Here is a 26,671-nt window from a genome sequence, read left to right on the forward strand (position 1 = left end):
GACTCATACGAAAGCTAGTATGTATTTGAATGATTGAGCATCTGTAATATATTGCCTGTTAAAATTTAAGACTATCAACTGATAATCTGAAACCATGTGAATAAATTTATCTTTCTGTGCCATTTGATGAGTTTTTATTTCCGTTTACAAAAATATCAATATCAATGAAGCATAATAAGGAAAGGATGTGATTTTCCTCATCTGGTACTAACTGCACCAAAGTAAATGGATAAGAAACACATTTACATGTATGCATTTGGCAGATGCTTTTATCTAAAATTACTTGCATTGAATTCAAGGTACAAATCTCATCAGTTTATGCATTCCCATAGGAATCGAACTCTTGGAATTGCTAGTTTGAGCTATTGGGTGTTCTATTAACACACATGATCATAGAAAATACACAGATAAAAGCATCTGCCAAATGCAACACGTTCCACATTCACCTCCTGCAACGCAAGATGCCGCTGTTGTAAAACTGTTGCAAGAAGAGAATGATTTCTGATAACAGCTTGGTATCCGACCGATTCTTCTGTTTAATGTTAAACTCAACAAGTGTTTGCAAATTTCCCTCTGTAAATAACTTCATAACACTAGTTAAGATGGCTAAAACAACAGCATCGCAATCTTAAAGCACATGTATACGACCGTGGGGACTTATCATATTAATATGAACACAATATAGCCTGCTCGCTCCAGAGACATCTCTGGATGTAATTTGGTTAGAGTTAGAAGGTCCAACCACACCTTAACCCTACCCATAACATGTTCTTCTATCCATTATCTTCACAAAGGTGGAGCTGGATGTCAATTGGCTCTGCAGAGCGAGTAGGCTACCGCTTGTTTAACTTTCAAAAGATCTCAAACATATGTTGAAACATATTTAATACTCTATTAAATGGAGTAACACATAAAAATAAAAGCAGTAGGTTAAATAAAGCGCTCCCGCCTTTCTCATTCGTCCGTGGCACAGCAGCACACCCCATTTGAGTCCAGCGTGACGTCAAACAGCAGTCAAGCAACTAAAACGCTCCGCATCCAGCGTGCCTTTCACCCGGGATCTGACAGCAAAGCTCAATGCAAATGTGCTTATAAGGTAAGAATTTAAACCAAAATGGATGTATTATTCATTAGCCTATAGATATTTAGACTTAGAAGATGCAGGAGAAAGAAAAGACTATTGTTGGTAGTTTATTATTTTCAGAGCTTCAGTGCATTGATTTATATATATATATATATATATATATATATATATATATATATATATTTTTTTTTTTTTTTTTTTTTACTTTGATATGTGCCATATTTCTTTCATATTAGTAATCATACACTGAAGTTCTGTTTTCACAGTATCAATGCACAGCCTATTTTCTCATGTTTTTATGTCACTGGAGGCTTTTGACATTCGTTTTCTTACTGTTGCAGGATCTCTGGCTCGCTCTCTTGGCAATTGGATTTAATAAAAATGGGACTATTTGATGCTCTTAGAGATTTTAGTTTATTAACATGGCTAAGAGAAGAAAGACAGTCTCGGAGGCTGATTCTGTTTATCGTTTTCATTGCTTTGCTGTTGGACAACATGCTGTTGACGGTGGTCGGTAAGTGCTACTGTTGCTCACACCTGTTACATGACATGTGAAAACACACACATATGATGCAGACAGAGTGAACATCCCTCACAGTGACTGACCCTGTTCATGCAAACACTGCGTATAGCCTACACATATGCATTTTAGGCTGCTATTATCACATATTAGTCTGTTGACACATTTAATATTAAATATCTGTAAAATTCACGATTTAATTAGATATATGTTATTATAAAATTGTAAATTCAAAAATGTGAATTTAAACAAAACTTAAACGTTTTTAAATACTGCACTTCTGTTTTCTTCTTTGTCAAAAATAGAGAACTGGTCAAAACCAACTTTTGATTCCCAGTAATGGGCTTTTATGTGGATAGAAATGTTATTTCTCGATAAAATAGGGCGGGTCTTCTAAAATAAAATATATATAAACCTATAAATGTTCTGCATATATGTTAATGTATTAATTCATTTTAAAACAATTTTTGCACTACCAATTTAAATGAATTGTTTGAATTATATTCTTTCAAAAACTTTATTTGCCCGTATTTTAAAAAAGTAAAATGAAAAATCTGATAATACGCTTATGATAGAAAATGAAATACGTTCATCTCTATCCTAAACGATTGTTTCCCCGTATAAAGTAAACTAAATTGGCGGCTGCATCAGTGGCTGCAGTTGATCTGAATTAAGGAATCATGTCCTCGAGCGCTGCCAGAGCCTCGTCCGCGCGCGCACTCATTAAATGTGACAGTGACGCGCGCTAAACTGTCTGTTTGTTCTCACGTCCGCGAGCCAAAAAAACGGGCACGTCAATTAAGCTGGAAATAGACGCTATGAATATGGCGTTTGTGTACATACAGATGGAACCAGGCGAAAACTGAACCTGTGGCTCTTTAGCACAAGTGTTGAATGAAGAGTCTTTCGAGTGTTATCGTACACAGTGTCCCTGTGGGTTATTTGTTTACGCAGGATAATGTCAAACGCATCTAACGGACACAAAAGGTCAAATGTGGTCTTACACAGCTAGGTAAATCGCTGCACTTCACTTTTTTTTCAGGCAAATGGTAGCTCATTTATTTATTTATCTGTCTAAAACTGATTGGTGATTATGTTTTAAGAGTAGGCCTACAACAAAGTTGGATTGCTTACTGTGAAACCTCAAAAATCGTTATTGTCGATTGGTATAACCTCTGTCTTATGGTTATTATGATCTCTTTCCACTCTGTAGTGCCTATTATTCCAAGCTACCTGTACACAGTGGATGACGAGGCCGCTCAGGTGGTCCGGAATCACTCCATGTCCCCTCTTTCTCCATCTGGCACCTTCCAGAGCATTGTGTCTTTGTACGATAACACAACACGCCTGACAGGCTTTAGCCCGCAGATGAGCACGGCTGGTCCAATGACCCCGGCCCCTACTTCTGTGACACCCCATCAGAATGGGTCAGACTGCCCCAAAGCAGATGACCAGCTTCTGAACGAGAACGTGAAAGTGGGTCTGTTGTTTGCCTCTAAAGCAACAGTACAGCTAATCACTAACCCCTTCATAGGGCCCCTAACTAACAGGTGGGTTAAGGCAAACCACACGTTTAACTTTGAAAGTACAGCAACTAGCATTTCTCTCAAAATGAGCATGAGATTGTATGACATTTGTGTGTGCAGTGAGTGTAAATGGAGTGTAAGTAAGGTGAATATTGCAGTGCAATTCTTTTTCTGCCTCTGTAGTGTGATCGCTCGTGCATGAGCTGTCACCCCTTCGCATGCTCAGATTTGGCCAGTCCAGTTTAATTCAGCACCGCTGCATTGAACGGATCCCACTAGAGCTTTGCAAACTCCTGGGATCAGTCAGCTGTAATATTTTGCAGCGATGACTGATACACAAAGTGTTTTATTAATTCACAAGATGTGAAGCAGAGGCAAAAACTAAACAAAAAGCATTATTTATATGATAATATAATTACATCTTAATAAAAGATGCCAACACTCCAATATGTAACACAGCTTCCTCACACAAGTTCAACGTTTGTGGAAAAATGATGGTGGAAGGTTTTTAAGTTTCATATGAGGAGAGATATTCCTAAATCATTTCTTATCTAATTGCAGAATAGGATACCAGATCCCAATGTTTGCTGGTTTCTGCATCATGTTTGTTTCTACCCTCAGTGAGTACATGAAATTTATTTCTGATGTTGTTTTCAACATCAATCTCACTTCTGAGTATCTTTATGGAAAGAGGGGAGAATATGCCACATATTTATGAAATTCATGATTTAAAACTGATGTGTCATATTTCTGTAATAAATACATCTGTTTCTCTTCTCTCTGTGTTTTTCTCTGTGTGAAGTGTTTGCGTTTTCGTCGAGCTATACGTTGCTGTTTTTGGCCAGATCTCTACAAGGTGTCGGCTCTTCCTGTTCTTCTGTGGCAGGTAACAGATTTTGTGAAACGTTGCATTAGATTTCAAAAGGATGCTGTCAAAAGCTGCAATGTAATGCTTTATGATACCATATTTAGTGCACAATTTGTAAACCCGAGTGCACTAAAACGAATTTGACTTTGATGTTCTCAGAACTCTGCATGAATAAAGCCACTGTTAATGTTAATGGTGTTCAGGTGCCGGTGTACAATGGACCCCGCTTCCATTGAGAGATGTGTAAAGCCTTGGATCTAGATTACACTATAACTGACTCTTGCAACTCTTGATTAGTTCTTTCATTGGACGGATCATAATTTATTGAGTGTATTTGCTAGAATTTAAAAGGCTAACATTGTTAGCAATCAAATTTGCCTCAATCTTTTAAAAAAGTTTGAACACAGAATTCAAAACTTACACCCAAAATGAGCATTTACTCAGATAAATGTGAAGAAGAAAATATTTTACTGAACAAAAAATACTAATATAAATAGACAATTTTTTGGATATAATATCTTTAGGTTTCTATTGCTCTTCTTGAAGTAGACATTTTTCCCTTTGTCGCTGACCTTTACCCTCTGTACTATTTTTCATTATGCAGGTATGGGGATGTTGGCAAGTGTGTACACAGACGATGAGGAAAGAGGAAATGCTATAGGAATTGCCCTGGGAGGACTAGCCATGGGAGTTTTGGGTGTGTACTGTATGTTTAGGATTTTTCCATATTTTGACCTGCAATTCTTGGTTTGCACAGGTACCATTGGAGATCTTGATTGAGTCCTAATACTAATCTTACTCCTTTGAGCACATACAAAGAAAAGAGAGAGATGTTAAGTTGGGGGTTATGCATAAAGTGCCCTTGAGTTTAAAATCGGGAGTCAAAACTTTAAGTGCCTTGTTTAAAGCCCAGGAGCAGTGGTCAGAAGAAATGCCCTGAGTGGGGCCTGAACCTGGTGCTTCCCGTTAATGGTGTCATGCTTTAACCACTGTTACAGGATGTTTAATCCTTGATAGTCCATTATTTTATTCATAATGGCAAGTAAAGCACTAAAATGTATTTGATCCACTGGATGAGATCTTGCAAAACAGTGAGATTAAATTTTGCATTTGTCATTAAAGTGTGCTCATACTGTACCATAATCAAGTGGAAAAATGGAGCACAATAATTTTGATTAAAACCTATAAAACTATATTTATCCAGATAGTTCAGACTCAAAACACTTTTTTTTTTTTTTTACAGTGGTTTGGTAACCTTGATTATGTAAACTGTTATACAGGGCAATTGGCATTGGATTTGTGGCCTGTGATTTTCAAAGTAAAGATACTAAGTTTGAAGTGCAGTGCTTGCATAAGTCTGTGAGCCATTAATCTTGACTAATATATACTGTATGTGTGTATGTTGTGCAGTTGGCCCTCCGTTTGGCAGTGTCATGTATGAGTTTGTCGGTAAGACGGCTCCTTTCCTTATCCTGGCAGTGCTGGCGGTGCTTGATGGAGGTGAGTGAATCAATCTGTTCTTTAAGCTCTCCAACATTTCGAAACAATGGGAATGATGGAATCAGTCGCAAACCTTCATGTTATTGTGACACAAATGTGTAATTAAATGCTGGTGACAGAAACTCGTAATGGAGATTCTGATGCTCAACAATATTTGCTTCTTATCTGAAGTGTATGTGTTTTTTTCTTCTTCTCATTTTCATGAGCAGCTCTGCAGCTGTTTGTGCTTCAACCTTCAAAGGTTGAACCAGAGGTGAGTACAGTACCTTCTTTCCTGATCTAAAGATCACTAGTTTTTGGGGGTTTAGCAGTGATATATAGTAGTAGGTAAATAATCACCTAAAGGTCAAGCTCTGCTTTCGGAAGGATTTGTGTGAGAAAAAATGAAGAATGTGTGTTTAGGGTTGAATACTTGGGTTTTATAACTCTATTGTTATTTACATTGATATTTAGGATTCTATGGCTCGGTTTCACAGACAGAGCTTAGATGATTAAGCCTTAGTTTAATTAGCTTTTATAAACGTGCCTTATAAAAAACATTACTGATGATGTGCATCTTGAGACAAAACAATGGCACTGACTTACTTTAAGATTGCTTTCAGTTGAAGCAGCTCAAACATGCATTTTAGTCTGGGACTAGCTTAAACATTGTCTGTGAAACTGGAGGAAAATGTCTTTTAATGGGATAATATCCTGAGCAAGAGAATTGCTATGACCTAGCAATCAATTACCACAGCCTATTTATTAATCATGACTTGGGCTCAGTTTTATAATTGCTGACGTTTATAACCGTAATGGGAAAATGTAACCTCAACAAGAACTGAATCTTTATATGGGATTCCTCTTGTGAGCACAAGCTTTGGGGATATGTGCGTTTCGTACTGTGATTGCTCTAGTCTTATCAGTAACAGGACTAGAATGATTTGCAAGGGGAGTTTGGGTCTCTCACGCTGGGTATTTTTAAACCACAATATTATGGATTATATAGCTTACAGTTTATGTTTGTGTAGATTGTACTGCATGTTGATGGCAATGTGGGTCAGTGTATTAGGAGTAATGTGTATGTGTTCCTTGGTTTGCGTCACAGTAATGGGAATTGTACAGCGGAGTGGCTGATCCAATCAAAGGATGTCTGACTTTGATCAGTGGTGCTGATGGGTATCAGTTACTACGGAGACCCCAAGCCCCTACAGACAATGTGTGTGTATTTGTGTAGCTTTTCTTTGGGTGATTTGTGAGTTTTTGTCATCTTTCATGAAGAAAACTAAAGGTAAATGTTGCTATATAACATATCTGTCAGTTAGTGATGTAAAATAGTAACCAAGTCAAGTGGAGCTAGACATTTCATGCTGTAAAAGAACATTTTAAGGCAACAAAAAACAAATGTCCTTCTGCAGGCTCTCTAAACTAATTAAACATACACTAAGAAAAGCTCTTATGTGATATAAAGATGAATGTATATTTTCAAAATATCTATATCTCTTTGGTCATCATAGCACAGTTATGGCCAGACGTTGATGGACCTGTCAATCTTAAACAGTCAGTCAAATCAAATGCATGGACATCAGTATATTTCTGCTCAGACAGATCCTTTTGTACCCCCCTTGTCAATATCAATATCCAACAGGATTATGGGAAAGAATAGCAGTGAGTGACAACTAATTGTTTGGGGCCTGTGATCTTCAACGAGACAATACGCAGAATTAATTAACCTGGTTAGGGCAGTACAACTGAATGTGACAGGGTGTTTTGAGTGGGATGCCATGTCCACAGAGGAGCAGTGTGTGCTCTGAAGTGGAGTAAAGAAGTGCTGATTTAATGAAGGGAATAATTGTCAGTCGTTGCCTGGTGACTGCTCAAAAAAAAAGAAAAAAGAAAATCGCTTGAAAGAGTGTCACTACGGACATTTTTCCCAATACACTGTTATGATATCCTAACTAGATTATCAAATTTTAAAGCTGAAGTGTGCCACTAACATCATAATGACTGATTATTTTCAAATTAGATTGGCCCATTCGCCAGTGGTTAAGCAAACAAATTGTAACGCCCCCAAATTCACGCCATTGGTTGAACCAGTGTCGCTGTTATGATGCTGAACAAACAAAGAAACGTTTCAAATCAACCTAGAAATTATGGTAACACTTTACAATAAGGTTCATTAGTTAAACATTAGTTAATGCATTAAGTAACATGAACTAACCGTGAGCAATACATTTGTTACTGTATTTGCGAATCTTCGTTAACATTAGTTAATAAAAATACAGTTGTTCATTGTTTGTTCATGTTAGTTCACAGTGCATTAACTAATGTTAACAAGATTTTAATAATGTATTAGTAAACGTTGAAACTAACATTAACAAAGATTAATAACATGTTAACTAATGAACCTTATTGTAAAGTGTTACCGAAATTATTTACTCATTGTCTCTATGTATTATGCTGTGATGAAGGAAGCTATTTTAACAGTGAAAAAAAAAAAAATATATACACGTCATCTTTTAATCACATACTTTAATTGATATTTTTCAAACAGTCATAGCTAAAGTTATTTCTGAAATCTTTCACTCCCTTCAATAAATGTAGCCTAGGCATTCGCCCTAGAGATGCCACAATTCCCACATCAATATGGAGAGTTACGGCTGGTGTATTTTGTCACTCACAAAGTTGTCTGTGATCTTTTCACTGATCGCTTAGAGGTGTCATAAAGGGAACAGAATGCGAATGGGGCATTATATATATTGTTTTGTGTGACTCTCAAGTAGCCCATCTCCATGGGAACTGCTGTGGTGACTATAGGGTGAGATTCTTCAAATAACATTATATTCACTGACGTACATCCCTTTTTAAAAAAGCGCCTGACCTTAGGCCTGGATTGTTAATGGAATGAGATCAACTTCTAAATAAATACATAATATATATCCTACTAAATAAAGTAAACATGTAAAATCAAGATATTTGGCTTTAATTAAGAAAAACATAGCAGAAAGTTTGTTTCTATTGAACATTTCTTTTGATTTTCCCCATAGGAAAAATGGGTGACTGTTAATCGGAATTTGTTTCTTGACACTGACGACTATGTTCCTAGTATATGACATGTTTTTGACTTTGACTGTTTGTTTTTCCCCCTGAATGACCAGGGCCTCATGGAACATTGATGTTAAGGGAAATTTCTTTGTAATAAAAAAAAACTGCAGAAAATGTTTATTTGAATGAAAATATATTTGTTTTTATTTATTTTTACCAGAACCAAAAAGGAACTGCACTATTTACCCTCATGAAGGATCCATACATCCTCATCGCAGCAGGTCAGGCCAGTAAACACAAATAAACTGTTCATTCCTACTTTTAAAAAATAAAAGTGCAAACCTTAATATCTATGCATAAATCACAATTTATGCTTGCATTTATATTATCTGTTCAAAGGGGGATGTTTTTGTTAGGAATGCATTCAGATCTGTGTGTTTTTGGATACATGTAAAGAAAGAAACTAATTGTTTAGTCAATTATTTGATCACTGGTTGTGTTTTAGGGGTTGTGACACTTTCAAGAGGGTCCTCTTTCTGTGATAGAAGAATAAGAAAGTGTGTGCATGAGAAAGAGAGAGAGAGTGAAGTGGTCAAGAAACACATCTGTGTTTGTCTCTGCCTCCCCTCCTCTCCAATTACAGTGGCCTGAGTGCAGGGGCAAGATGATGCTGTTTATTATATTTGAGAAAGGAAAAGAATTGGTGCTGGGGGAGGGGGGGGGGATGACAGAAAGAGGGAATTTTTCAGAGGATGAGTCCACTTACCCTCCTCATTTTCTTTTTCAGGTTCCATTTGTTTTGCTAACATGGCCATTGCTATGCTGGAGCCGGCTCTGCCCATCTGGATGATGGAGACGATGTGTCCCAGGAAATGGCAGCTAGGTTGGAGAATGTGCCTCTTGTTAACGTACACACTTACACATTTCTTCAATTCCTGTCTTTCCAAAGGAATTGTCACTGTTGGCAAGATGGAAAATAAGTCATAATTTAGAATGAAAGATGGACAAAGAGAGAGAAGCAGCAAGTAAAGTCAAAGTATGTTTTATATATTAGTACATTAATGTTACATTAGAAGGACTATTGCTAAATATGGTGAATATCAAGAAAAATGTCCAGGTTGTTACTTACAAAAAAATACAAAAAACAGAAACATTATATTTTCTTTTGATTTTTTTTTTACATGAAAAATGTTTTTTTTTTATTTTTTATTTTACATTTATATGATTTAATTAATTAATTAGCTTTTATTCAACACACGACCCCCCTGCAGTTCACTTACAAACCCCAGTTTGAGAAACCCTTGCTATAATGCAAAAATAATGTAATATGATTGTAAATTAACATCTATTAGTACATATGAAGACTTCAGATGCAAAAGCCTCTAAGTGCCATCAAAACATTTCTTCTAAAAAGAGCTTTTTTATCAAGCTTGTATGTTTAGGTTCAATAATTTTACTTTAATGGCAATTAATAAGTCCTTTTCATTGCCATTAAAGTGAAATAACTGAAAATAAACAAATGAGCTTGATAAAAATGATCATTTTAGAAGAAAATTTCAGATGGCATTTAGAGGCTTTTGCATGTGATGTTTTCATATACAAGTACAATTTTAGGCAAAAATCATATAGTATTTATTTTACTGAACTTAATTCATTGTTGTGAAATGATTGGGCATGAACGTGATGATTTTCATTATTGTATTAATGGGAATTAATTTTTTTATTATGGCAATGAGAATTTTAGGGAGAATTTTGTTTTTTTTTTCATTACAATAATATTGTAATGAAAAATAGGTCCAAAAACTTAATTTTCTTAATGCAAAAATGTATTTATTTATTCATTTATTCATTCATTCATTCACTCATGACTCTGATTTCTTAGTGAGATTTACACAATTGCTGATAAGTATTAGGAAAAATATTTTTTTTTTAGGTATCTCTCGAGCTTTTGTGAGTGAAGGGATTATTTGCCAGACATTGTTTAGAAACTTAGTTGGTAAATTCTTTTCACATACTCCCAGAATTGTGTAAAGAAAAAGTGGCAAAATTTTACATTAAAGTTTCAATGGTTAACATTAATTAATGCATTAACTAACATAAACTAACAATGATCAGTTTATTTTTTTACAGCATTTATTAACCATTTATTAACATTTATTAACCATTGTTAATGTTAGTCAATAATAATGTTAATGTTTGCATTAACTAATGTTAACAGATACAACTTTTAATATTAATATTTTTAATATTTAATATTGTATTGGTAAATTTTGAGATTAACAATAACTATGATAAATGCTGTAGAAGTATTGTTGATTCTTAGTTCATGTTAACTAATGTCAACAAATGAAACCTTACTGTAAAATGTTACTCTTCAGTAAACTCTCGTTCTCCATATAGAACCCTTCACACTCCACTCTGTAAAATAAACAGTTAGTGTCTTCTGGGTTTCTCCATGGTTTCCCTGCTGTTTACGAAGCTTTGATAATAAAGAGAAAGAGAGAGAGAAAGGAAAGCAGAGAAATAGGGCAAGTGAGGGCTGGCAAGGGAGTGTCTTTGGTCTGGCAGGATATTGAGGTGTCATTGGCAGGCAAAGGAAACGCAAGAAAGCTAATGAAAGAGAAGGAGCGGGAGAATGAGAGAAGCAGCTTCATAACAGCGTCTGTGAGACGAACAGCAGCTTTGAGATCAAACTGATATTGTGTCGTCTTATCTGAGCTCTCCCTCTCTCTCTCTCTCTCCTCTCTCCTTTTAGGGGTTGCATTCGTGCCAGCCAGCATCTCATATCTAATAGGGACCAACATCTTTGCCGTTTTGGCTAACAAAATGGGGAGGTAGGAGAGGGAAATTAATGTGTTTTTTTCCCCTACTTCTCTTTCCTTATCTTCCTCCGCTCTGCTATCAGCTTCCTCTGTTTTGAAACAGCTCTAAATGAGTTTCTGTCGGCAGATTTTGTATTTGTGATTTTAAGCATCAGTCTCAGTATGCTGTTTGTTTGTTTATTGTATACTATGCTTATAATGAACCACAAGAACTTATAAGAGGTGTATACATGTCTTTAATGTCATGTCTGCAGGTTCCAAAATGAACTCTGTCAAACCTGCAATGGCCAGTAAATTGAGAAAATGATTGGCCATAAATATTTCTTTCTGTATTTTTTTAATTAAAATTAATATATATAATTGTTTTTCATTTATTTGTAAAAGAAAATACAGTAAAAACAGTAATATTGTAAAATATTATTACAATTTAAAAATAATGGTTTTCTATTACTCCAGCCTTCAGTGTCACATGATCCTTCAGAAATCATGCTAATATGCTGATTTGATGCTCAAGATACAGTTATTAATTTTGAAAATAGTTGTGCTGCTTTATATTTTTTCGTTTTGTGGAGACAAGATTCTTTTTTTTTTTTTCAGATTGCTTTGATGTATATAACGTTCAGATTGCATTTATTTGAAACAGATTTTTTTTTGTCACATTATAAAACGTCTTTACTGTAACTTTTGAACGTTAGTGTTTTTTGTTAACTTCCATCAGCCATAAAGGGTATAACAGACTATCGTTCTTAAAGTCTCTCTCGCTCTCTTTTTAGATGGCTGTGCTCACTTATAGGGATGCTACTGGTTGGAATCAGCATTCTCTGCGTAAGTTCTTCTAGACTAAATCTGTCAGGATTAACTTTCCTCAGAGACACATTAACACCTGTGAATATTTCAACACCCTATCTTTCTGTATTTCTAATAGTGTTGTGGATTACAGAGGCCTAAAATATTTTGTTGCCCACTAGCTTGAGGGCTGGAAAGAAAGTTTATTTTGAAATTAGAGCTCTGACTCTCTTTGCCCTGGACATATCCTGCTTAGCAGGAAGACAGACTGTTCTCTTATAGATGCTTATCAGATTAGACTGGAAAACAAGTTCAGATGAGAGTCAAGTACACATTTGTAGTTTTGCTTATGGAAAAAACATCACGGTTTTAGAAAAGAATAGAAACGCTGTTCTCATGCTCTACAGAATGCTGTTTTTCACATAATCGATAATAGGTTCAAGAAATATATGGTATGCCCTGTATTGAGCTCTTCTAATTGTCCTACAGGTGCCTCTTGCAAAAGACATATACGGACTCATTGTGCCAAACTTTGGAGTTGGATTTGCAATAGGTGAGTATAAATAGAAGTATTCATAGTTTTCAGTCACATGACGGGAGCAATAGACCTGGAGGGCAAAACATCCATAGAACTGCAGCACAGGCCTGTCAATTTTCCATCTGTTTCAAGCCACGATTATTTAGATCACCTCTCAAAAGAAGAAAAACAAAAAAATGTGAAGTTTTGAGCACTTGTTATGATCCATATACAGCACCTACTGCAGCACCTACTAATGTGAAAAACATTTAAAGCGCCTTAATGTACTTAAACATATTAAATGATCAAATTCAATATACACCTTATTTATGATGCAAACCCTATACAGGCTAGCAGATAAGCCCAGAATATGAGCACAATTAGCTAAATGGTAAAATGTTTTCTTTACAATGGTTTTCGGTAACACTTTATAATAACTGCACACTATGAAGCATTAGTTAAGCATTAGTTAATAGTTATTTCATCACTTATAAAGCATTAATAGACATTAGTAAGTAGTTTATAAATACAGCTATAATTGTTTTATTCTTGATTTATAAGCATATATATAATGTGTTTAATAATTGTATTTTCATACTTTATTAATAATCAATTTATCATTTCTAAATTAAGTATTACATTATTTACAAACCAGTTATTTAGGAGTTGTCAGTAGTTCATTTAGGAAGTGTAAGTAAATGATTAATAAACTATTTAAACATTCATTTATACATCTTATTATTTATACACATAGTAATAGTTACTTAGTGTGCTAATAAATGTTTTATTAACACATATTCCTACTGCAATTCATGATTAATTCAGGTAGTTATAAAACATTTAGAAGTAGTCAGTTAACTATTTTTGTGAGCTCATCTAAAGTGAGGACTATTTATGCTTTGTAAAGCTTTTATAAATGAGATTTAAAGGTTCAGTGATCTTCTGCACTGCTGTTCTCTAATGTTTTAAAGTTAGTACCGAGGTAGTTTTGACACTAGGAATATGTTAATAAAGCATTTATTAACACACTGAGTAACTAATGCTATATGTCTAAATAATAAGATGCATAAATGTACATTTAAATATTTTATTAATCATTTACTTACACTTCCTAAATGATCTTATGAACCACTGACAACTCCTAAATTACGGCTTTGTGAATAATGTAATACATAATTTAGAAATGATAAATTGATCATTAATAAAGTATGAAAATACAATTATTAAACTCTTTATAGATATGCTTATAAATCAAGAACAAAGCATTTATAGCTGTATTTATAAATGGCTTACTAATGTCTATTAATGTTTTATAAATGATAAATTAACTATTTACTAATGCTTAACTAATGCTTCATAGCGTGAGTTATTCTAAAGTGTTACCTGGTTTTCTATTGAAAAACGCTTAATGAGAAACTGTGCTTTGCGTTTATACTCTGGGTTCATTTGCATACCTTGTAGCCTATAATATTAATCATCAATAATGCATATATTGAATTTTGTCTTTTAATATCACTGTCTTACTACATTAGTTATTAGTGCAAACCATAAAAATGACTGGAGAGCCTTGTTTTTTTCCTATAAACATCACATGAAAACTATGAATTGTTCATTTTCCCTATATAATAATTTCCTAAAATATTATTGAACTGTGTTAATGTAACTTACATCAGACCCACTGTAAGAAATAGTCCATATCTTGTCGTCTGCAGGTATGGTGGACTCTTCGATGATGCCTATCATGGGTTACCTAGTAGATCTGAGGCACGTGTCTGTGTATGGTAGTGTGTACGCCATTGCTGATGTCGCCTTCTGCATGGGCTTCGCTTTAGGTAATGAATGAAATGAAAATTAATTTTAATTCTTAATGCCTTCATTAGTTTTCATTAATTAATTGTAATTTCAATTTGGAAGTTTTTTAGAGGAATGTGTTAATGCTTGTGTCTGTTGCGTAGGTCCATCTGCAGGCGGAGCGATCGCACGGAGCATCGGCTTCCCCTGGCTCATGACCATCATTGGCATTATAGACATCCTGTTTGCTCCTCTCTGTTTCTTCCTGCGAAATCCTCCTGCCAATGAGGAAAAGATGGTCAGACCCCACCATATGTCATTCATCAATTCAACATACATTACATTCATTCCAATCTACTCACTTTTAAACTCAAATATGAAAGGAGTGTTATAGCTGATATCCATATTATCCATTTTACATAAATTGTACTTTAAATTTACATATTTCCAAGTGAAACAGAATATTTAATGAGAAAAAAATGTAGGGACTATGTTTTTTATCCAAAGTTAACTGGTTGGATGATAGCTGTTACAAAACAGAATGGAGCTAGAGCAAATACATATCTGTTAATAGTTTTTAAATAGCTAATATGATCAAAAAATTGAGTCAGAAATAACGACAAGTTATTTTAGAGGGAGTGCAAGTTATTATATTTTGTTTAAATATTACAAAGACACACCATGCACCAATTAATAATTTACAAAAATCCAGGACAATGCATTAAAGTAAAAAGCATCCATTTCATGTTTTCTTTAACACATGGTTTGTAAAATAAGCTGAAACAAACATTACAATGCATTTTTTAGTAGATTCTGGTGAATACAGTCCAACTGTTTCAATTTTAGCTGATAAAAGTAAATTATTAACTGTGAAAACAAGTACAAGCAAGTGCAATCTTTGATATGGTTTATTTGCACTTGTATGTATCCTGGCTCATATCCATATTCTCTTCATTACTATCATTATTATTATTATTCCAATAATAACCATAAATTCACTCTCTATCTGGCATTCACATACACTTTCATTTCATCCCTAACTTCATGTCACTGACCTAATAGAATATGACTGCAACAGGAAATTGTTACATAATAGATACAAATAAAAACTGCCCTTAAGCTAAGATCAAAGAGTGATGCTGATCCAAACAGACTCAAATGCTATGTGATCAAAGCCAAGCATCATGGTCTTTCTTTCTCAAGAGGTGCACTACACTGCTCCTGAAGAGCACTAACATGCACACGCACACAAGCCACATCTGTACGCCTCTGTGCTTACGCACTCTTTATCAAAGCCTCTTTCAATCACAGTGCAGTATACCCACCATCGCTCACTATCAGGGGCGTACTGCGAATGAGACGAACCCCACACACAGCTGATGAAGTCAAGTACAGGTGTTAAATATTATCGTAAAATTAAATAATATTGTTGATAGAGACAGTAAGGTTGTGTTTACAGTGTTAAATACTTTACTATTTATTTGTTCTGTAAAATTTCTGTTCATCTTAAAGCTGTGGAAACTCTAGACAACCAGATTTACACTGAGTCATCCAGTTTATATGAAATAAAAATGTGAATAAACACTTTTCAAATTGACAAATAGATATCTAGAATAGCTAACATTTTAACCCTCTGGTGGTGCTCTTTGGTCATTTTTGACAGAAATTTTTTTTAGTTTTGTTTTTCGTTTCGAATGGTACAAAACTCGGTAAAGGTTTTGGCACTTGATATGTGTACAAAAAAAAATATCATGGACATGATTCGAAAAGGTTTAATGGTCCTGAAAAAAATAGTCACCCTTGTACTGTTTATGGTCAAAAATATGGCCACATTGAAAATGAATGGGAAACACATTTCCTAGTGGAAATGTTTGGTACTGCACCCAAACAAAATCTTACTATAAGTTCATTTTTTGAGATTTCAACCTCAGATTTGGAACACAACTTCTTTAGATTTATGCCTTTGATTTTCTCACAGTTTTAGAGTAAAACATTTCATATACAATTTTAAAATAGTATTTTTGTGCATTTTGCATAACAATAAACAAACTTAAAAAAAAAAGTTCACTTTAAAAAACAAAACAAAAAACTTCAGCAATAATCTGCCAAGTGACGTCTTTAATAAGAGACCAAACTTAAGTCTGCACTGCAAAGCATTCAAGATTTATTTAAATTTCATTTTCAGGTCTAGGCTCAAAAAGTGAATAAATGGATTATATATAAATTAGTACCATAATATTTGCCTGGAAAATCCAGCCTCACCGCTGTACCAGCGGATGAGTCTGGTCGGCCATTGAATCAATTCGATTTCTAGGGCGCAGCGAATCCGAACAAACAGGAAGCAGAGTAAACCAATCAGAGAAGGGCGGATATGACGCTAGCAAAGTGACAAGAGAGTCAACAGCGAAAAGTAAATAATTAATGTATTTTTGGTCATTTAAAACTGAATTCATGGCTGAATAGAACAAACTCTCGGGTCTCCCTTGCGCAATCTTTGTTGATATTGAAGGGACTTTAGCCGCACTAGAGTGACGCTGTTTGCGTAACTGAAATAAACAAATCTGATTGCACGGTACGGTTTGGAGTTGACTCGAATCGCAACGGAGGGTGGACTGACCAGACTGATATATCTTGTAGAAGATATATCAGTCTGGCCTTGCCAGGCAACCATAAAAATACAAAAAAAAAAAAAAAAAAAACCATTATCAAACTAAGTAGGCCTCCATAGATTTCACTGAAATAATTTTTTTTTGACTGCCATGTGAAAAGCACCAGAGGGTTAAACATGAATTTAAATGATTTATTATCTATTTATTTGCTTTTTTTTTTTTTTTTTTGACCAGTGACCAGGCACTCCTGGTCCTTCATAGCTGCAGGTGTACAGTGGATTATTAGCTTTGGGGATCATTTCACATCATATAAATGAGACAGAGGGGATTATGTGATTCCAGAATGAAGCTCTAAAAACGTACTTTCCATCTGTACACTTCTGCTCTGTCATGTCAATCAGCATTTATATTGTTTCTGGCCTTTTGTGCACACAAATCCAAAATCAACATTCAAGCGTGTGATATATTGTTTCCTGCACATATACTTCTTGTTTAAATACATATATGCAGAGTAAGGCTGTGTAAACCCACAGTATATTTGCTTTGTTTGAATGTGGAGTAAGATCACTCTAGATAGGTGAATGTAACTGCATAGGCTGTGAGGTGATGTTTCTTATATCTGTCTTTTTCAGGCCATTCTAATGGACTCTAACTGCTCAATGAAGACCCGTTCCTACTCCACCCAGGGCTCCAGCTACCAAATGGGTGATGATTTTGATCCTGAGAGCCCTGAATAGGCATCATCAGTTCAAAGCCCTCAGCAATGTATGTCATCCAGAGTATCTATTTTGTTGTATGAAAGAGGAAAACGACAGACTTTAAAGAAAACCACAATGCTGATTTGTAAGAATGTCCCATATCTGTCCCACGCTGTCCTGTGGTCGTGATGGTCATGTTATTCTGAAGCAAACCAAAGTTGTTCTTGTCGCTGTTTGTTCTCAATGTAGGAGAGGTGAAATATCTAACCAACAGCCTTATCGATATGGATAACATTTGTATTTGAATCAAAAGCGGGATTTGAGAGAGGGAAATATTAACTACACTTTTTTCGACAACACTCATGTTTCTAATTCAAATTCAGAAAGGGCAGTTAAGAAGTTGAAATATTCATTTAGTATGACTTATTGGACAGATATGTATTGGATATTTATTGTTTGCCTGTGGTGGTAGGAAAGTATGGTCTTCATCTGTCAGTCCTGTTGAAGTCTTTTTCATAGGCGTAAATGTCAGTGAAGGTGCATTTGAGTCAGATAAACCTTGAAATGGGCCTTAAAATGTTGCCATTCATATCATAATCAGTTCAAAATACATATATTATAGAGAACAGCTACAGGACATTTTAGGCCAATTATTAAAACTTGATTGCTGCAAATCTGGTACATTATTTGATTGAATTGGTGTGGTTTTCATTTAGACTTTTGAGAGGGCAGTCTGAGATTTCACTGTTATCTTGCATTTGAGTGTAGAACCTAAGCTTAACACATTTCAAGATTATTTTTTTTTGTTTTGTGAAAAAGCAAAAGGTCTGACAGCATCAGATAATCAAGCAGAATGTAAACAAGTCCTACTGTCTCATTCTGCTTGTGTGACCTGCGTGTTGTCCGCTGAAAATGATGTACTGTACTATCAAAGATGAGCCACAGTCACATTTTGATTACACATGGTGACAAGCGGTTTCAGTTTAGTTTAATAAAGAAAAGTAAATTATTGCTGTAAAGCATCCACATACTTTAGGTACTTTAGATTATATTTTGCTTTTAAAGTGTATATAGTATATATGTATATTTATATATTTTAGTAAGCCCTTTGAATGTGCTGGAATGCTTATATGTTCATTTGTAAAGAATGCCTCAATATTGCTCTATTGCTCTTTCCCACTGTCATTTTTGATTTTTTGATTTTTTTTTTTTTCGTGTTCTTTTGCTTTCTTTTCTTTTTTTTTTTTTTTTTGCATCTAACAAATTTGCTATTGATCTTTTTAAAAACTGAACTGGCTGTGAAATCAAACATGGCCTTGAATTGAGCTTCTTAAAGCCATATACAAAATTAGTGGGGTTTTATCAAGACTATAAATATTTTATTTAGATTATTGGATAATTTAGTTATTTCATCCAATTATAGGTCTGTGCAGGTCAATGTTTTTTATTTCATTTATTTTTTTTAAACAATACAAATGCATTCTATGCCTTAAAATTAGTCAAACCTGCTGCAAAACACCATTTAATGGCAAGTTTAGCTATAAAAGTGTTTTAGACCCTATTCTTCATATACTATATACTATATAAGATAAATCACAGGATAATCTAATAATGAAAATATGTCCCATCTTTTTTTGATGTTATAATCAAGATGTGGGCTAAACTGGTTGGCTTTGGCAGAAAATGATCTGACTCATACAGGTAAAATAGCGAGGAAATGAGTCTTTAAAACTGCTTGACCCTCCGTTATTTTCTTTGGCATCTATGTACTGAGGGGAATGGGTTCTTTTATTGCCCACAGGAAAATGAAATCATGGATTTGATAGACCGCATGTTTTCCTCTGGAGCTACAATCAGTTTAACGCAACAGTTGCTACCAGAACTAGCCTTCGAGAAAAATCATGTTAGCTCAACTTTAAGTATCTGCACAACTGGAGGATGTTTGTGTTGATGTAAGGAGCAGTGTCCTGCTGCCAATCTGCTAGCATTGCGATAAAAATTGGCCAGGGACGCTGCACAGATTCCACTATGATCTAAAACAAGTTCAGATTTTTAAAAGCCAACATAACTGCGAGGTGTCTAGATTTGTAAGTGTGCTGCCAATGTTTGTCAGGTTACCGAGTTGCAGAGTGTCCTTTAATCTCCATGTCATTTTCTAAACTGTTTACCCAGTAAGGTTTAGGAGTATTATGTCATTTATTTTCAAATAGTTTTTTTTTTTTTTTAAATCAGAAATTAGTGTATGTGCCAATGTCAGTGTGTGCCTTCAGACTGGTCTGTCCTGTTTGTGTTTAAACTATATCAACTAGGAGGTTGAGCTGATGGTTTTATATCCAGTGTTTGGTATGGTGGTTAGGTTTTACATCAGCTTTAGAGCTCTGAAGGTAATGTGTGTGTGTGTGTGACCGCAACAGAAAATAAATGTTTAAAAAGATGTAATGTTTGTTTTCCCCGAATGATCTTCATCATTTTGCAAACAAAAGAGTTTACATGATTGACAAATCATTTTAGCTTATATAATACTGGCATGAAAAGAGAACCTGCTAGAATGACAATTCAAGACTGCATTATCCAATGAAAATCCAATCAAATCGAACTTTAATATGGTCTATTGATTTAAAAAGATGTGTTGCTTTACTCAATAGGCCCAAGGTTTAAATGAGTTATTTCCTGGTATTGATTCTGCAGTGTGGCAATCTTGTTAATGGGTCCACAGACTAACAGAATGCCACCTGCTCCCAACCGTCTTAATAATAGCTAATATTATGAACATTTAGTTTTAGATAATCCTGCAATCAGTTCACAGTTTTGTTTTTGAGTGATTGTTTATACAGTTTAACCCAGTTTAAATGTAAGAGGTTGTTCAAACGAATGTTTTTTTTGTTTTTTTTTGCATTTCCCTCCACTACTTTTCCATTGTTTTTCTATGTAAACTCGTGCTAAATCCTGCATCTTTTGCAGCGTCTCACTCAAAAAATGTGCTGCTCAAAAATACATTTTAAAAAATGGCGTCTCGAGACCTTGCGTCTTTTTCCATTCCAACCCAAAAACACGTTATTATCGTCAAATTTAGAATTTAAAGGGTTAACGTTAGTTCACCCAAAAATGAAAATTCTGTCATTAATTACTTAACGTACCCTCATGTCGTTCGACACCCGTAAGACCTTCGTTCATCTTCGGAACACAAATTAAGATTATTTCTGTTGAAATCCGATGGCTCAGAAAGGCCTCCATAGCTAACGTTAGCAATGTCATTTCCTCTCTCAAGACCCATAAAAGGTACTAAAGACGTCGTTACAAAGTCCATCTCACAGTGGTTCAATCATTTTATGAAGCGACGAGAATAGTTTTTTTGTCCACCCTCCGTTGCGATTCGAGTCAACTCCAAACCGTACCGTGCAATCAGATTTGTTTATTTCAGTTACGCAAACAGCGTCACTCTAGTGCGGCTAAAGTCCCTTCAATATCAACAAACGATTATAGTGATGGGCCGATTTCAAAACACTGCTTCCTGAAGCTTCGAAGCGTTATGAATCAGTGTATCGATTCATGATTCAGATCGCCAAAGTCACGTGATTTCAGCAGTTTCGCGGTTTGACACGCGATCCGAATCATGAATCGATACAATGATTCGCTTCAGAAAGCAGTGTTTTGAAATCGGCCATCACTATATAAGTCGTTATTTAGTTTTTTTTTTGCACACAAAAACTATTCTCGTCGCTTCATAAAATGATTGTAGTGAGATGGACTTTGTAACGACGTCTTTAGTACCTTTTATGGGTCTTAAGAGAGGAAATGACATTGCTGGCTATGGAGGCCATCGGATTTCAACAGAAATATCTTATTTTGTGTTCCGAAGATGAAGGAAGGTCGAACGAACGACATGAGGGTAAGTAATTAATGACAGAATTTTCATTTTTGGGTGAACTAAACTCCCTGTAATACTTAAATCTGGTCAACTGCAGTGTTCTTCGTTGTACATGGCAATGCTGCATATCTCAGCTCATCTAGTGAAACCGGCGCTAGTTTCATATGCCGCCGACTCATTCTGGATTTATTCAATTGCAACTGGCGAAGAGAAAATGACCACTGTTGCAGTGTTCGTCTTGTTTGTAGGTTGACTGTGATAAGTGATACTCTAGACCTCTCTGAATGGGAAGGTGCAAAAATTACAAAGGAACTTCTTTTATTTCTAACAATTTATTTATCTCAAGTGCATAAGCAAATATGATATGTCAGTGCATAAAGGTCTTGCAGCAAATTTAAAAGCTGTGCACTTTGTCAGTGGATGCCCTCCACTGTAATTAAAACTCACAAAAGAACAAAATCATATTTACATAAAGCAAAAACAACAACAACAAAAAGAAAGGATGGACCCACGTGTTGAGCACTATATAAGTTCAGGGAGAAAGGACATGGTTTAAAGTCACCTACATTACTAGCCCATTTACAATAGCGCTTTAAAACATGACACAGCTTCCAATAAGAACAACAGCTTTCCCAGAAAAGCTTAACCACAGTTTGCCAAGGTGGATATGATGTTTTATACTTGTTATTTTACTGTTTTTTCCCTCCATTGTGATAGAGATAATTGGAGCAATATTTTGTGAGCATATGTTGGTGGCGTTGAATTTGAGAAGCACAGGATAACAGCAGCAGCAGCAAACAACAACAACAAAAAAGATTATTTGTCATTTTAATGACTGACTTAGTATTAGCATTTAAATGTTATTCCTTTCAGTGATTCAAAAGGAAAAAGTTCCTTTCTGGTTTGAGTGGTAAACTTCTTTTGGGTATGTTGTCCAAGGCCCTGTGAAGAGGGGGGCCCAATAAGGTCCTCTATGGTGAAACGTAATTACTGGGTCAGGTTGAGGGGGACCCACTCTTAAAAATGTTATGTTCCAGGCCCAGTGGATAGTATAGATGTTATAGCAGCAGAAACATTAACTAGGGACAGCACGACTAGGTTAGATTAGGAGTTCTGTCCTCGCCACCTAAAGGCCTTGTCATTTGTTTTTACTGAAAAGCTTTAATTCTGGAAAAAAAGATCCAGCAATGCATGTACTTAATGACAGATGTCAATGTGTAAACCACATTTAAATAATAATAAAATGTGAGTGATGACAGAAAAAATTATATATAAATATATAGATCCATTTAGTCCATTTAGGGTAGATAAAATACAGACAGAGGCTAAACCAGACTCACAGCTTTTGAGCCCAGCAGACTGTTATTGAATTTACACATTAGCTTTTGGAATTAGGGAATACTGTATGCATTGACAAAAGAAAGTTTTTAATGATGTAGTTTTACACTTTGAGAAATGATGTTTTGAGAGGTGAATGGAATAATGAATGTAAAGTGAGTCATTTGGGAGATACATTCATTAGTACACATGTAAAATTAACGTTCAAAGGTGCTATAACATGCCCAAGCACACAGATGCGAGACAATGAAAATTTCCTCGCGTCAAAACATTACAATACGAAAAGGAAACCAAAAATTAACTGGCTGACACATTCACACAAACAACCATTCACCCAGACCAACTGATGGTGGATAAAAAGCTAAATAGGTTTGAGAAAAATTGCCACCATTTTAAAACACAAAGGCTCAAAGTAATAATAATTAATAGTGAGATTAAAATATAATGAGATTATTGAAAATTAATGGAAACATATGAAACATATGTATGCAATATAAATATCCCTCCCTCAAAATAAAAAGGTCACATTGGCTTTGTGACATAAATTAGACAAAGAATGGTCCCCAAAAGTATAACAACATCAAGATTATCTGTCCTATGAGGATTCCCTCTCAGTTCAACATTTAAAAAATAAACAAACGCTTTAAAATTAGTAACAATTGTGAAGTAACATGAGAAAAGGTGCTTATCAGAGAGGACAATGTTGGTTAGGAATGGCATCATGTTCTATGGACTGTTTTTCAGGTATAATCCTACATTTTGTAGTTTATAGTGTAAGGCAGAGGGGCTTGAAGCTCAAAACACACTAGGCAGGGTGATTTTCCAACCATGAACATCACTGACAGCAAACAAGTATATAATTCAGTCTGTACTAATACACAAAGTTTGAATAAAAATACGTATTCAAGCTCATCTTGCTTCACACGACTCTCCCTTTTGAAGTTTATATGTTTTAAAAAATTGACTAAACCATTCAGGTAAGGCAGGTAAAACTCTGCTTGATCATGATGTCATGGGAACTCATATTTTGTGCATTTTATGTAATACTGCTAAACGTCTTCAGATTGATGGTTTTGTCCTCTACAACTAACTAAAAGACTAAAGATGGGGGAAATTATTTATTTAAAAAAAATTAAAATGTAAAAAAAAAAAAAATCTGGTAAACTACTGACACTCTCACAAAATTCTTCAAATGACAGTACATTGCAGTGATATTCAGGAATACTTTTGCAAACCTCACAATCACCTGTGGAAGACTCACAGGTCAATCTTAATCCAAATCATACATGAGAAAAAGTCTTTGTTCTTGAGTCCCAAGCCCCTGACGCCTTTTGTCATCTTTACGGTAAAGCCTCTACACAGATCTGTTCCTCCGTAATCTCATCCAGCATCTGAACATCAACGGGACTGCAAATGTCACTGTCGTACACTTCTGTGCCCAGCAGGGCCTCCTCCAGACCCTCGGCTTTCGCCTTCGGAAAGCCATGCTGTTCAGATGGTGAGGTGCTTTCTACAGACTCTAGGTCTTCGATGCCAGCACGGTAGTGAATCATGAGCAGAGTCAAAGCTTGGAGTCGTTCACCGGACTTGGCCAGAGCTGCAGAGATGAGGGCCTTGCGTCGTGAGTCAATCGTCTCTCGTTCTTCCACATTTAGAGAGTTGTTATGCTCCAACTCCTGGTCAATCTCCTGCTGCAACTTGTCCAACATAAACTCCAGTTTCTGCGAACGCTCATCTGTTGGGAGGCCACGGTAAAGATCTCGACCAATCTCTTTGACAGCGATGAACACGCTGTCATCTAGCCCACCTTCTTTACGCACCAGTTTGGAGCCACCACTACCAGGTGGCTGCTTGGAAGGGCTGGCCCCAGCATAGGTCTCTGTGTCACTGCTCTCATTGTCAGATGTGTTAGGCGTGTGTTTCGGAGAAGGCTCCACCACCCCTGATCCTATTTCTGCAACCTGTTCTGGAAGTCTGGTTTTGGGCACCTGCCTCAGATTGAGGAGCCGAGAGCTAGTGTTGATAATGTGACGTGTAAGGCCAGTGGTTGCCCGATTAATGGTGGACTTCGCCTCAGGATCTGCCCCACGTCGGTCTGAGGCAGCTACGCAGAAAGGGTGCTCTGTTAGGCACTTCTCTTGACACTTCTTGTGACAAACATACGAACAGGTCATGCACTGGGAGGCAGCTTTGGTCCACACCTTTTTCTTGCAGTACTCGCACCAAGTGGGATTCTGGAACTGAGTGTCTTGAAAATTGTGCCGCATCTCTCCTATTTGCATGCCGCTGTAACTCTGTTCATCCCGGGTTACCATAAGCACCTGCTCCCGTTCCTTTTCCCGGTCTTTCAAGTCTTCTTCCTGAAGACTACCTTCCCGCTCACGCTCTATATGTCCACTGGACAGGTCTGACTCTCCATCTGCCAGGTAAGTGAAGTTGAGTGTAACATCTCCATAGCAGAGTTTCTCGTTAAAACCTTTGTGAGTGCTCAAGCTGCGCAAAGCAGTACGGCTGACACTGGCCCTTGGTTCAGGAGCACAAAGACGAAAGGTGCTCTGATATTCAGCAGATGACGTAGATAAGCATTCCAGTGCTATGTGTTCCAAGCGCAAGCTGACATGCCCTAAGCACAAGAGACTACCGAGCTTGAATGGGTTCTTGCACCAAAGTGCTACATTAAGGAATTTGTGGTTGTTTTCCACTTCAAAGACCACAGAGGCTTTGTTCCAGCGAGCAGTTCTGCTGCGATACATAGTCTCCGATGATTCCCAGAGACCGTGCTCGTCTACACTGTCCCTAGTATTGGAGGAGCTCTCAGATATCTTATCTTTGGCTGAATCTTGTTTGTTTGTGACTGGAATATTTAGGATTTCCTCTGTGGGCTCTGGGTGCTTGCTCACAGGCTTCGACTCTGGTGACTTAACAGGGATTTTTTCTAATGGTTTTTCGCCATTGCCAGTAATGGGTTGCGCTTTCTCTGGACTTTTTTCCACTGCAGGTTCATTACTTTCTACCAGGCTTTGGGTTTCTGAGGAGGCAGATGTGACTTTTATATGGGGTCTGGGAGGAACAGGAGGGCGTGCAGGTGGTGGAGGAGGGGGCACCGTTGGTCTCTGTGGCTGTTCAGAGGGTTCAGCAGTCTTGACATTTGGCGGCTTTGGTGATTCTTTGGGCTGGGGTTTGAGTGGGGACTGAAGGTTCAGCCTGCGGTTGAGAATTGGCGAGATGGAACCAAGGGGCTTGGCCAGGTTGGCCACAGTTTTTTTGGGACTTTGGTTTACAGAGAGCAGGAAATCCTCCTTAGTGTCAACAGTGACTGGAGCTGCAGTTGATTTGGATTCAACAATCAGCTCCTCAAACTCAGAGTCATTGTCTCTGTTATCAGATATGTCCATGGTGGTTATTGGGGCTGGGTCCTCCTCGTAGCCCCCAGGCTGAGGAAGATAGCTTGGCTCCTCCATTGGGCCAAGGGTTTCTTGGAGTGTTCCCAAGCCCACAGCAGGCACCTGGTGACGGACCGGCCTCTCATATAACACTATCACTCTCTCTCCAGCTTGTTTCAGCAGTTTCGGCACTTGAACAGAGGATGTCACTTTGACTCCTGTGCAAAAAAACATGAACAACACTTTAAGCTTTGCAAATGTACTATAAAATCTTACGAAATTGGGCATTAAATGACCTACCCATCATGTCAAACATTCCATTTGAATGGTAAGGAGT

General features: G+C 36.3%; 2 protein-coding genes across 2 annotated transcripts in view; one reads left to right on the forward strand and one right to left on the reverse strand.

Moving 5' to 3' along the window:
- The first annotated feature begins 1,068 nt into the window (after nucleotides 1-1,068).
- slc18a2 (solute carrier family 18 member 2) lies at nucleotides 1,069-17,784 on the forward strand. Its single transcript, XM_067367992.1, has 16 exons — nucleotides 1,069-1,096; nucleotides 1,426-1,598; nucleotides 2,818-3,154; nucleotides 3,692-3,750; nucleotides 3,933-4,016; nucleotides 4,603-4,695; nucleotides 5,409-5,498; nucleotides 5,708-5,751; nucleotides 8,743-8,803; nucleotides 9,310-9,405; nucleotides 11,278-11,356; nucleotides 12,118-12,169; nucleotides 12,620-12,683; nucleotides 14,360-14,479; nucleotides 14,603-14,736; nucleotides 17,680-17,784. The coding sequence occupies exons 2-16, from the start codon at nucleotides 1,466-1,468 to the stop codon at nucleotides 17,782-17,784; spliced, it is 1,551 nt and encodes a 516-aa protein (XP_067224093.1). The 5' UTR covers nucleotides 1,069-1,096; nucleotides 1,426-1,465.
- A 4,159-nt stretch (nucleotides 17,785-21,943) lies between these two features.
- Nucleotides 21,944-26,671, reverse strand: part of pdzd8 (PDZ domain containing 8) — a 48,124-nt gene continuing 43,396 nt past the window's right edge. Inside the window, exon 5 of the mRNA XM_067367576.1 lies at nucleotides 21,944-26,552. Within this exon, the coding sequence (XP_067223677.1) occupies nucleotides 24,292-26,552 (2,261 nt within the window). The 3' untranslated portion in view covers nucleotides 21,944-24,291. The remainder of the gene's footprint in view (nucleotides 26,553-26,671) is intronic.

Source organism: Chanodichthys erythropterus, chromosome 18, assembly GCF_024489055.1.
Source record: "Chanodichthys erythropterus isolate Z2021 chromosome 18, ASM2448905v1, whole genome shotgun sequence".
NCBI lineage: Eukaryota > Metazoa > Chordata > Actinopteri > Cypriniformes > Xenocyprididae > Chanodichthys > Chanodichthys erythropterus.